At 42.8% G+C, this 13,120-nt stretch overlaps 1 protein-coding gene across 1 annotated transcript in view; it reads right to left on the reverse strand.

The window, feature by feature from the left end:
• LOC141641666 (uncharacterized) overlaps positions 1-11,629 on the reverse strand; it is a 29,337-nt gene extending 17,708 nt beyond the window's left edge. Inside the window, exons 1-2 of the mRNA XM_074450321.1 lie at positions 11,386-11,629; positions 10,666-10,995 (exon numbers count right to left, since the gene is read on the reverse strand). Of these exons, the coding sequence (XP_074306422.1) occupies positions 10,666-10,995; positions 11,386-11,629 (574 nt within the window). The remainder of the gene's footprint in view (positions 1-10,665; positions 10,996-11,385) is intronic.
• Positions 11,630-13,120: the final 1,491 nt, after the last annotated feature.

Below are 13,120 nucleotides of genomic sequence, written 5' to 3' on the forward strand. Positions count from 1 at the left end.
CCAAAGTTTAAGGGCACAGAAGATCCAGTCCACCATGTTAAGGCCTATAAAGGGTACTTAGCACTGAAGGGAGTACCCTGCTGATATGCTCTCTGAAATTTTCGCCCAATCTCTGGGAGAACACCCGAAGGCGTGGTTCTACAATCTTGACCTTAAGAACTTCCCCACTTTCGAAGATATTACGGTGGAGTTCTGTAAGCACTATGCTGACAATGTTGAGATTCAAACCAACATAAGAACCTTGGAGGTTATGACACAAAAGGAGAAAGAAGGCTTTACTGAATTCCTCGCAAGATGGCGCGCTGAAAGCGTGAAACTAGCCAAGAAGCCTGATGAAGTTGAAATGGTAGATAAGTTCGTAAAGAATCTACGACCTGTTTACCGTAATGCTCTGAAATACCAGAATTTTGGCTCTTTCAAAGAATTGATAAGAATCGGGATAAAGGTAGAAGATGATGTCATAAGGGCAGAGGCTGAAAAGCCGAAAGGGTATCAAGGGGTCTCATCGTCTAGGGCTAAGGCCCCAGCAACGACCCATATTGATGAAGCCATCAATATCTTAGAAGGGAAATCGAAGAATCCGCAGCGCCAAGCTCCGAGGGCATTCACCGATATCGGATGCACTTATACATACGCTCTCCAAAGGCTCATAGCCCAAGGAAAGCTGAAGCCTATTGGTCCAACTCCGGACCCTCCCGCTGAACAACAAGGCAAATGGTACAAACCAAATGCCTATTGTGCCTTTCATCAAGGGAAAGGCCATGATACTGAAAGGTGCTATCGACTGAAGCACGAAATTCAAGACATGATTGAGAACGGAACGCTCCCAATCCCAGCCATAAAGCCCAACAACATCACCAATCCATTTGGCAATCACGCTAACTTTGTTTCTGTCGAAGACAATGTCGATTATTCCCATCTTATCCGCCCATGTCACTGGAAAGGAGTGTTTATCGGGAATATATTTGTGGATTGCTTTGAATTCTTGCCAAACTCGAAGAATGAAATTCAAGTCGGGAGTCTTGCTCTAGAATGTTCTCCTCTCATTAACGAAGTTAATAAAAGACAATTCGATTCACCAACCTTCATCACTGGCGTAGATCCTCAGAGGACTACCTTGGGATGGAGGCAGACCATCAAAGGGGTCAAGGACAAGAGCCGAGCATCTAAGTTGACAACTGAACAAGAGAAAGCTCATGACCAGATTTGAAATTATGAGTCGGGATCTGTTTTCTTATTTTAGTCGAGTCGAGTCTAGGACTTTCTTTTCCTGAAGTTGAGTCGTTCGTTCCGCGATGACCTAGGGTGTGTCCTAGGAATCGTTCCTTCGAGTCTGTTAAGCATTTGTCTTTTCAATAAAAAGTTCCAGTTTCGTTTCCAAATTTGTCTTGTTTCCAATCCTCAATCATTCCGAAACATGATAAAACGCACAACACACTCGAAGGAATCCCTGGGGAAGAAATATGTCCCGTTTCAAAATGTAAGGTACAATAGGATTCCGTGTTTGATTCCTTTACCTATTCCATGTCTGACGGTAGAAAACCTCCATCAGAACCAGTGCTTATGACAAGCTTTTAGATGATTCTATGACGAACCCGGACTAGCTCCTTGTTTCCCATATCGATGACGGAAGGCAAGCCCATTACCCACAAAATCATCCCATCTCGAAGAGAGAAGATATCAGCCCGTTCTAACAAGGAATTGTTAGTTCTTACCTAAGTTTGTTGGCGAAGCCTAGTTTTCAAGGTGTATCCATTCATGACTAAGAGAATGAATAGAAGATCATTTTCAAAGAGAGAAAAAGATGAAAAAGAATGAAAAATGAGAAAAAGAGAAAATTTGGAAAAATGAAAAAAAATGAAAAAAAAAGAAAAATGAAAAAAGATGAAAGAAAAAGAAAAAAGAAAAAAGATGTTGAAGTTCTTGCGGAATGCTTTTTGGTTGGATGTCGAAGTTACAGAGGCCAGAAGTCAAGTCAAGTACCCATAGTTGAAGTTCAATGGGCGAAGCCCAAAAGCTTAAGTAATAACCTCTTTACCCCTATGTCCTTCCTGAGACAGTTACAAGGGATAGTCAGGAATTTTGAGGATCATTCCGCTTGTGTTGTTATACCTAGCCTTTAGGGTCCAGACATGGAAATTTGAACCCACATCATTTTCCAACCCATCTGCACTCGTGGTTCATCAAACCAGAGACACCCATTCCAACCACATCAGCAGCCATAGCCCTTGGCCTTAGCACCACAAAACAAACCTTCAGAATGATGGTTAACCATTCAAACTTGTTATTACCAAGCTCCACATCCCAAAAGATCCAAGCCTTTTACACCTAACCCCAAACACGGGATTTAACGGTACTTTACAGGCTAGAATGGGATACGACATGATACCTTAGGTGAAACCTTCAAGTGTGTACACACTATCAAAATGCCATGTTTATGCACCATGATCGAACTACGTCGGATTTGATTTCGCTCCACGCGAATACGTAGGCAGTCCTTCAGAATAAGGGATTCAATCCACTCATCAACCAAGTTGTCATCTTGTCGGTTTCTTACGGGTCTTAACCAAGTCCAAATGAAGCCACCTTTGTTTGAGTCGGTCTTAGCACTCGATGTAGGCTAGGATAAGGATATAGGTTCGGATGAATAGTACCGAGTCTCAGAATGAGCTTTATCTAATGGTTTAGGCAAAGATGCTGAGTCACATAGATGTGGGTTTGTGTTGGGAACAGAAGATATGAAAAACCCGCTGAAAAGAAAGAAGGCGTGGAAGAAAAAATAGTAAAAGCCCGCTGAAAAGAAAGAAGGCGGTGGCAAGAAATGATGAAACTCGCTGAAAAGAAAGGAGGCGAGGAGAAGAGTGACAGAATGTTCCCAACAAGAGTGATGTGTGATGTCTAAGTGTTCTCATAAAATCAGTCTGTGTTTAGTGTCTGGGCGAAGCCAACATTGTTGCTCCGTGAGTTTAATCCACCTTGTCAATGCCAAGTGATCTTGATTCCCATGTGCCCTTGGGAGCACGCCCATGCCATACGATATCTCTGTCTCAACTCCGATGGCCTTGTGATTCCCATGTGCCCTTGGGAGCACGCCCATGCCATACGATATCTCTGTCTCAAGTCTGATGGCCTTGTGATTCCCATTTGCCATCTTTTGGCGCCGGAACGGCTGATTTACATTTCTACCCCCAACAAGTCCATAATTGAATTAAAACCCGTGCACACTTAGGGTTTTATTTTCCTTTTTTTGTTTTACGGTAGCGGGCTACGCCCACGTTGTTTACGGGTCATACAGAGTGTCTGAGTCGTATTTCATGCTTACCCATCAGGGTTCGATTTCAAAAAATTTCAAAATTTCAAAATTCCAAAAACTTTTTGCGAATTGTGGATAGATGATCCAAGTAGTGGAATCCTTGTGGGTCGATGATCCAATCCTTCGAAATTCAAAAATTCAAAATTCAATTTTCGGGTCGATGACCCAATCATTCAAAATTTTCAAATTCAATTTTCGGGTCGATGACCCAATCATTCAAAATTTTCAAATTCAATTTTCGGGTCGATGACCCAGTATTTCAAATGATCCAATTTCAAGATCGATGATCCAAATGTGCTTATGTGATGATTATTGCTAGTACATTTTCTATGTTTCAAATATAGCAGGATATGCTTCAACTGGGGGCTCTAAAGTCTTCGACTTTAGAGCCATTGCAAACTGGGGGCTCTAAAGCCGTTGGCTTCAGAGACCATTACCAAGATGTAAAGGATGACATCCACCAAGAATTCAATTCGATACAAGAGTATGAAATGGAAGAATTCCGTAGCTGAAAGCAAATGATGAAAGTGGCGGCAACCTCCTCGGAAAGTCCCGTCCCATTCGGACAAGTGCCAGCAGATGATAAATTTTGGGCCAATGTCAGCAGATGATGAATTTTGGACATACGCCAGCAGATGATAAACTTTGGGCATGAGTCAGCAGTTGCCGAACTACGACGCGGGTTTGATACCGTCAGAAACGGATACGTAGGCGCCTAAGGATAAGGCTCAACCCACCATTTATGCAATTTATGGGTCGATGACCAACGATGATATTTCGACGCAACAGAAGCAAGAGTCAACCCCAACGAAGTTTCAGGTATGATCTCTTCTTATGGTCAAGCGAGCTTATATATACGCAAGTCTAATGGACTATAAACGACCCGAAGAATCCTCGGTCGAAAGGGACTGGGGTATACTTTGACTTTCGCCTTGTCCAAGCCTCGGTCAAAGTGGGGGCTCAGAGATACCCGTATCCGTCGATATTGGAATTTATAGAGAACCCGACAAACACCCGATGATGATAGGACACATGTATTCTTTAGTTGTCATTGTCATTATTTGGAGCTCGTTTTACGAGGTAGAATGGGCGTCGTCGATGAAGTATTTTTTTTAATTTAAATGATATTTAAGTTAATGTTTTTTAGTAAGTTCATTTTATTAATTTAAATGATATTTAAATTATAGTCTTTTTTAAGGTGATTTCAATTTAATTTATCTTATTTTGAATTTATTTTCTTAAGTTTATTTTATTGAAAATAAAATAAATATTTGATTTGAAAAATCATTTTATGAATATATTTGATTTGAAAAGTCATTTATTTTAATGGGTTAATTGATTTGAAAAATCGATTTTTTAAAGCGAGGAACTCGTTTTGCATCGTGTGTTTTTGAGCTCGATTTTAGCTCGGTTTTTTGAGCCCGGTTCTTTTGCGAATTGGCACGAATCTCGAGTACACTAACCCACCTAAGCCTCTACCCATCCACCCTTGTTCGAACCCCCCAAACCATGGCCCAAATTCTCGTCCCAAACAACCCCAACAGCCCGCACCAAACCAATGCAGCCCCTGTTTTGGCAGCTCAATCCCGAGCCCAAAACCCGCTCCAAACGCCACCAAAACCCGTGCCCATTAACCCTAACCCATACCCTGGTATCCTACCCATATTATCCTAGCTTAATCACCAAGAAAACCCCTCTCAAACCCTCCCAAAACCGGCTGGACAGCAGCCATACGGGATTGAGCCCGATTGCCTCTCCCTCTCTTTTAACCTACTTTAACTCCTTATAAATACCACCCCTTCACCATACATTCATTCCTCTAAGTTCTCCATACATCCAACCATCACATAGAAGCTTTAAACCTCAGAAACAAACCCTAAACATCCTCCAAAAACCCTACACAAAACCGACACACAAACAGAAACTGTTTGTGTGCCTCCTTCGAAAATCATCTCGTTCCTCCATCAAATCACCATAAAAATTCGAGTTTCTTGTTCCTAATTAACCATACAACATCCATACACACATTAGATAAAGAATCACGAGCCAAATTGCCCTTGAGAGTACACGAAATCCCTCGAAAAACAGAGTGAAATAACACTCTGTTTTCGCGGTTTATTCTTGTCTGTCCAGTTCTGTTTGTGCTCGTTTTTCGTGCCCAATAACCCAAATCGAGCAGGGGTTGCTTTAAGATCCTTGTTCTCCTCTCTTTCTAGTTTTCAAAACATCTTTCGGATCGAATTTTCGTCGTGAAACGAGGGAGATATCACTGTTTTAAAACTGCTGTCCAGAAACTTTCCAAAACGCGTGTTGCTTTGTTACTTCGTCGACGACGGCCTCTCGAGATAAAATCTACCATCGATTACGACCCAAGACGGTGTCAACGATACATGTAGGTTGAGGGTGCATCAAATCCCCTTCTCTTCTCTCTTTTTATTTCGTTTTTTATGCCTTTTTTTATTGTCTTTTTTGTTTGTTTTTCGTTTTAATTATCGTTTGTTTTAAATTAACTACGAAACTAGTTAGTCCGAGTATGAGTTAAAGTACCACCATGAACACCCGCGTTGACTTGAGATGGGAAAAGAAACCGCTCCTTCTGTCGGTCGTACACCCCCGTCTCATTTACATATCCTCGTGTTCAAGGTAGGGCATAAATAAAACAAGTTATCTAACTTCGATCTTCGCCGACCCTCTTCTTTTTTCGCCAAATCGATGGACCTTAGGACCCGTTGCATGTTAGTTTAACTTCTGATTGTTAACCTATGACGTAATTAGATGACTTTAAATCAATTTAATAATCTAATTAGACACTTTAGGTGGCTTCGACGTAAGTTATAAAATCAATCGACGATTTCTGTAAATAATTGAATGCATCTATCTCTTTCACCTAATTTCTCGCTAGTATAAGAGTGCGTGATTAGCACCTTCTTATTGACACTCGATGAGTTAAATTAATTAGCGAATTTAACCTAATTGGACCCTTTAGGCCGTGTAGAATGCACCCTTGCGCGACAATCAATCAACATCGTTTTTAACTCGTTTTCTAACTTGTTTTCGATTCCTTTTCGCAATCATTCGATCTAATCAATAAATCTAACTTAGGAACTAGGTTGGCTTTGGTTGGGCCGTGGTTGGCCGTGTGATTGGCCGTGTGTTTGGCCTTTCCTATTTCGTTTGTTTTTGCATCGTTCGTTCTTTATTCGTTTTATCGCTTGTATTTAATTTATGTTTCTTTGAGTCACGTTTTGTAATCTATTTGTAATTTGTTCTCCTTTTTGAGTCAAAACCTTTTTTGAAAACCTTGGTTTTATTTGGTTAGACGGTTGTTCCCAATGCTTGTAAGAGCGTAGTAAACCGCATGTTGTTTAAAACAACATGGCCCGGTTTATGCTAATACATGCTTTGGTGCATAGCCCAATGTCTAATCCGATGGGATTAAGTGAGGGCACGCAATACGAGGAGGGACCCACGGCCGTGTGTCATGTAGGCCGTGAGTCACTCCCCCCATGTGCACGGTTTTCAAGGCCGTTTGGCCGTGTGTTTTGTGTCGCGTCTTGAGTCGTTTGTAGCAATTGTATTTAGATCGAGTTGTAATTTACTTATTGTTGTGTCGGCATGAAATGCCTGGTTTGTAATAGGTAGATCCCAACGGCTCCCCCACTCCCCCTTAAGCCTTGTTTGCTTTGTTTGTATGTCGTTTAGATTAATCAACCCACATGCTAAATTACAACTTTGACAAAGTTAGTTTAGTTGCATCTAAAACGACATAGAAATTGTTGTCACATGATAGGGTTAAAACAACGTTTGCATTACATACATCGCAGTAGCTATGACCTTGTTTGAAATCCGACACTTGACTTAGTAGAGGCCGTTATTGACGGGCGGGGTTGGGTGTCCTTATGGGCTTCCCAACACGTACCCTCACCCCTTACTCAAGATCTATGGTTTGTGGATCCGTCTAAATACCATTGGATTACGAGAGTCATTCTAATCGAGTGATATAGGGTACAAGTCTTTATCTTTAATCACTCGTAGTCGATGGGCTTTATGCTTTTCGATGAAAGGTGTAAAGTTGACTTGAACGGTTCCAAGTTCCCAAAAAACTTGGTGGCGACTCTAATTTGTCTTAATTCGATTCGAAAGAACCTCGAGTCGATTATGTCAGGTGTGGATCCCTCGGACGCAGTTCCCGAGGGCCTTGTCCACAGACCCTAAGATGGTCGAGTGGAGAACTGGAGTGGAGAAAGGGACAGTGTCTAGATTCTCTATTCATTCAGATGGTAGTTTGAGGTTTGATGGGAGGTGGTGTGTCCCTAATGATGAGGAGCTGAAAAAGACAATCATGACAGAGGCACATTGTACACCATATTCAGTGCATCCAGGTGGTGACAAGCTATACAAGGATTTAAAGAACACGTTCTGGTGGCCTGGGGTGAAGAAAGAGACAGCTGAGTTTGTGGCCCGTTGTTTGACATGCCAGAGAGTTAAAGAGGAACAACGACGACCAGAAGGTAAGAATCAGTCTTTATAGGTACCTGAGTGGAACTGGGAATCCATTTCTATGGATTTTATCGTAGGTTTGCCAAAGAGTCAACAGGGTAACAACATGATATGGGTAATAGTGGATCGACTGACCAAGTTAGCTCATTTTGTGCCAATGAAAGATATATGGACCAAGGCACAATTAGCTTTGGCTTATCGGAAGCATGTGTTGAGATTGCATGGAGTGCCTAAGGACATAGTATCTGACAGAGATGCAAGATTTATCTCAAGGTTTTGGAAAGAGTTGCAGGAATCTTTGGGAACAACATTGAAGATGAGTACAACATTTCATCCTGTGACAGACGGTTAGACTGAGAGAACAATCAAGACTCTTGAGGATACGTTACGAGCTTGTGTGATGGATTTTGGTGGTAGCTGGAAGCAGAGATTAGATTTGATTGAGTTTTCTTACAACAACAGCTATCACACCAGTATTGGCATGGCACCGTTTGAGGCTTTATATGGGAGGAGATGTCGGAGTCCGATTTGTTGGGACGATAGTGCTGAGGCAGTGATTCTAGGACCAGAGATGGTACATGAGATGGTCGAGCAGATTAAGATGATCAAGGAAAGGATGAGAGCGGCTCAGGATAGGCAAAAGAGTTATGCAGATCTACATCGCCGGGATATAGAGTTTCAGGTTGGGGACAAGGTTCTTCTGAAAGTATCTCCTATGCGTGTGGTTATGAGATTTGGGAAGAAAGGCAAGTTGAGTCAAAAGTTCAAGGACCTTATGAGATCTTAGACCGGGTTAGAGAGGTTGCTTATCGTTTGGCTTTACCAACTGCGTTGGAGAGAGTGCATAATGTGTTTCATGTATCTCAACTGCGGAAGTATGTGAGTGATCCGTCACATGTGTTAGAGGCAGAGAGCATAGAGCTAGATGAGTCCTTGTCTTATCTTGAGGTGCCTAAGCAGATTCTTGACCGGAAGGTTAGGAAGAATAGGAGTGGTGAGACAGTTTTGCTTAAGATCCTTTGCTCTAATAATGAGGTAGAGGAAGCTACATGGGAGGCAGAGGAGTCCATGAGAGAGCGCTATCCGTTCCTTTTTGATCATGTATGTATGGTTACGGGGACGTAACCTTGTTTCTTTTAGGGGGGTAGGAGATGATCGCAATGAGTTTTAAGAGTTTTTACATCTTTTGTGTTGTGTCGGTATGGTTAGTAATGGTTTGAGTCGGGTTGAGTTTGGTTGGTAGCATGCTTTTATGTTGAGTTTTGTTTTGGTTGTTGTGTCGGGAGTGTAATAGTATGTCTTTTCTTTGTTGTGGTTTGAACTTCGGGGACGAAGTTCTTTTTAAGGAGGGAAGACTGTAATACTGCGGTTTTATGAGCCTCTGGGTACTCTATCGAGTGGGCCTTACTATGTCGAGTAAGAGTGTTTTGAATTTTAAAACAGTGTTCTGCCTGTAGGGTACTCGATCGAGTAGCCTGGGCACTCGATCGAGTACGTTAGTTGCTCGATCGAGTAGCTCGGTTTACAGGTACTGTTTTGTCGGGTTTTGTTAATAATGCGAATAGGTATATAAAGCTTTCCGTCATCAACACTAAGCACTTTTATCAAACCTAATTACTTCAAAAGAGATTTCAACCTACGTACTTCGCATCTTTCGCATTATTGACAAATCCCGGAGCTTGAGAGGTCGGAATTCATCATCCTTTACATTCTTGTGATCCTTGCGTCGAGGGTAAGATCTACGTACCGATTTTAGAGTGTTTTATTAAGTTTGTTTAAACCCTAATTTGGGGGTTTGGGGGTTTTGTTGTCTTTTATGATTGTTAGTAATTGTATGATCATATGTTAGGAGGAGGATTCGTAGAAGAGGAGTTTTGATAACAACTGTTGAGACCGTCTGATTGTATTGCATTCCAGGTAGGGTTTCCCTACTCAGTATTAGTCACGTGATGTGTTGGTTGTGAATTGTGATTGATGAATATTATCGTACGAGTATTGTGACGGTTGTTGGGTTTGCTTGTCGATTAGTAGTTGTGATTGATTGTATCTGTCTGTGTTCTTCGGGGTGCGTCCCTGGCTGAGTGGAGTCACTTGCGGGAGTGGCTTCACTCCCATTATTCGCCTTCTGTGGAACCCGCCACAGAAGGGATGTGCACATTAATGAATTTGGGTTTATCGCTCGATGAAGATGAGCGGGGCTTAGGTGGGAACGGCTGCGGTCCCCCACTGGCGGCGAGGAGTAACCTGTTGCGATGGGTACTCTGGCAGGGCTACACACTTTAGTGTGTAGTCAGTATTGTGGAGTTGGTGATGGAGTTCGGAGTATATCTGTGACGATTGAGTTGTGTTGTGTGTTGTTTAGTTGAGTTTTGTAAATTGTGTGATTAGTACTGACCCCGTTTAATTGTTTTAAAAACTGTGGTGATCCATTCGGGGATGGTGATCAGTTGTTGAGCAGGTATGAGTCGAGATACAAGGGATAGCTGGGATGTGTCGCCATCAGATGATAGAGTCTTCCGCTGTAGTTTTGATAGTTTTTGGACAGTTGTTTTGAGATCATGTAAACCATATTTTGGCAGTTGGTTTTGGATTGTATTTACTCACTTAAACATTATACTATTTAAATGTTGTTTCTTCATTGTCTTTTGATTATCATTGCCTCGGGAAACCGAGATGGTGACATCTTTATACCTGAGTGGTCCTGGTAAGGCACTTGGAGTATGGGGGTGTCACAGCCCCCACCCGTGTGATCTCTTCTATCCAAAATAAGTTTAAGAGGGGAATGATTGACCACTCGCGACCAAGATGTATCAACCTCACATAAGGGAACTTTTCTCGCCACTCCAACGTACCCATAGCCCGATCGATCCTGCTTTGTCTATTATCCTCCCCGGCCTGCCCATTATCCCATGTGAATTTATACCCTTCAAAAGAAATATCAGCCAAGCCACAATTATCAACAGCTTCGCGAAAATTATTCATCTGCCACTGCGCCCTCTGTCCACCCTTCATCTCATCCGCGAAAAGGATCTCATTGTAGTCACCAATGCACATCCATGGTAGAGAAGATTGGCTGCCAAGAATTCGCAATAGTTTCCACGAAAGGTGTCTATCCGCAACAACCGGCCACCCGTAAAAACCCGTCACTCTCCAATCTCCAGTCTCCTCATGAATAATAAATTCTATGTGATGAATTGAAGCCGACACAAACTCACAGTTAACCTATTTCTTCCACCAAAAAGCGAGCCCTCCAGACCGACCCACAATATCAACCTCCAAACCCTCAAAGCCCTCAAGCTTCGCTCGGACGGTCCGGAATTCACGACCACTTAGTTTCGTCTCGCTAAGAAACACCATGGCCGGGGTCTCCCTTCGTATTAAGTGACGAAGGCCACCAACTGCATCGGGATGGCCCAAACCCCGGCAGTTAAAGCTTAAGATATTCATTGGGCCCGGCGGGGTTGATCACCCTCAACCTTCGCCTCAGGTATAATGACGCCCCCGTCTGTTGTAACCTTAAGCTTCTTTCCCCCCCACCACCGTACTCTCTGCCTCCTCCCTCCCTCTTTTACTTGTTAGCTCCCCCACCGCCTCTCTCTGCTCCCCTCCACTCTTCTCCCTTGGAACACGCACCCACTTCCTGCTCTTGACCTCCTGTTTATCTCTCACACCCCCTTCTCCCTTCCCCGCATTCACCAGCTCCCCCTCCTCTACCTCCATAACTTCCTCCCTTGCCACCCACAACGTATCATCACCACCCTTCTCCATCATCCATGCCCCTGCTATGCCCCCCTCCCCTACTGTCTCCTCCCCCATCACTCCTACTTCCCCTTTTTTTTGTGACCACTTCATTCTCCCGTACCACCACCATCTCCCCCTGCTTATTACCATCCACCTCTCCAACCGAAATCCATGTCCTGTCCCTCTCCCCCTGCTCCCTTCAACTGTTCAGCACCCTTCTTAATCCGCAATCCCACCGCAATATTTTGAAGTTTTGCAATAATACTAGCCACTGCGTCTTCCTCATCTCGCTTTCCCTGATTATCAAAGTCCACTTGAAGCGACCTTACAGCCTTCCCCACCCCTTCTTTAACTGTTTTTGTGATTTTTCATGGTGACGCTCGAAGCCACTCTCCAAATTGAAGCTCTTCCTCATCATACGGTCTGTATTCACAATCCTTTTCCCCATGCCCTAGTTGTCCACAATAGGAAAAAAAAAGTTGGCAACCGTTCATACTTGACATCAAACGAAACAACCCTACGCTTCGACATAGCAATCGGGATAGTGGCTTTCAGAGAGTGACGGACATCATGTAAGATACGAATTCTTATCGCCCCATCCATCTCCGGATTAGGTCCCAATTCCATCCCAGTATATGTCCCAAGAGCCTCCCCAATTTTCTTGGCATTCGTCTCATTTGACCGACCTGATATAGGCAAGTCATAGACTCTTGCCCACAAAGGAATGTGATGAAGAGGGATATCAGTAATCTTACCTGATGTATTGGGTTCATTGAAGCACCATACAAATTTGTCGAAATGCCACGGTTGATTGTCAAGCACCTTCTCTTTGTCGCGTAAAGTCCCAAATCGAAACACGAAGGTTTTCTCCTTCGCATCCACTACGTTGCCTATAATCGGTTTAATTGGATTCCACAACTTAATCATAGTTTCAATTGCTGCCTTAACATTGATGGATTTTTGTGCCCAGAGGCGCCCTATAAACATCAGTTTTCCTTTCTCAGCCTCCTCGTATGTACCCTCATCCCACATGACCGCATTCGTGCTCTCTCTTGCATCATCAATCATGATACCCTTGCCCTTGCTCGACGTCGAAGCCATGAAATCAAACTGTTCTCTGACCCTGCATAAAGAAGCAAACAACAAAAGCAAAAATGAAGCCAATCTCCCGTGAAAATACGCGAGAAAGCCTCAAAAAATGGAGGAGAAACTAAGACCTACCCTAGACCGAAACCCTAGGAGAAGAAACCCTAGAAAAAAGCCTCAAAAAGTTTGATTAATTCTTATAATACTGGAAGCTGCACTTTCAGTCACTTTAAACACTAATCATTTGAGCTAATCAAATAAACATTTTCAAGTAACATAGGTATCACAAACTTGACCTAACCTATATCACTCCAAATAACCCGATAAAACGATGACACAATGATGGTCTGAAATGAATGAACTCGAATCTACCACAACCTAATTTAGTCAAGAAAAACTAAACTCCATATGTTTCAACCTAATTTTAGTTTTGAGAACTAAAATATGGGACAAACCCGTGATTTCGTGAACATGATAATG

The sequence above is a fragment of the Silene latifolia genome, chromosome 2 (genome assembly GCF_048544455.1).
Source record: "Silene latifolia isolate original U9 population chromosome 2, ASM4854445v1, whole genome shotgun sequence".
Taxonomy (NCBI): Eukaryota; Viridiplantae; Streptophyta; class Magnoliopsida; order Caryophyllales; family Caryophyllaceae; genus Silene; species Silene latifolia.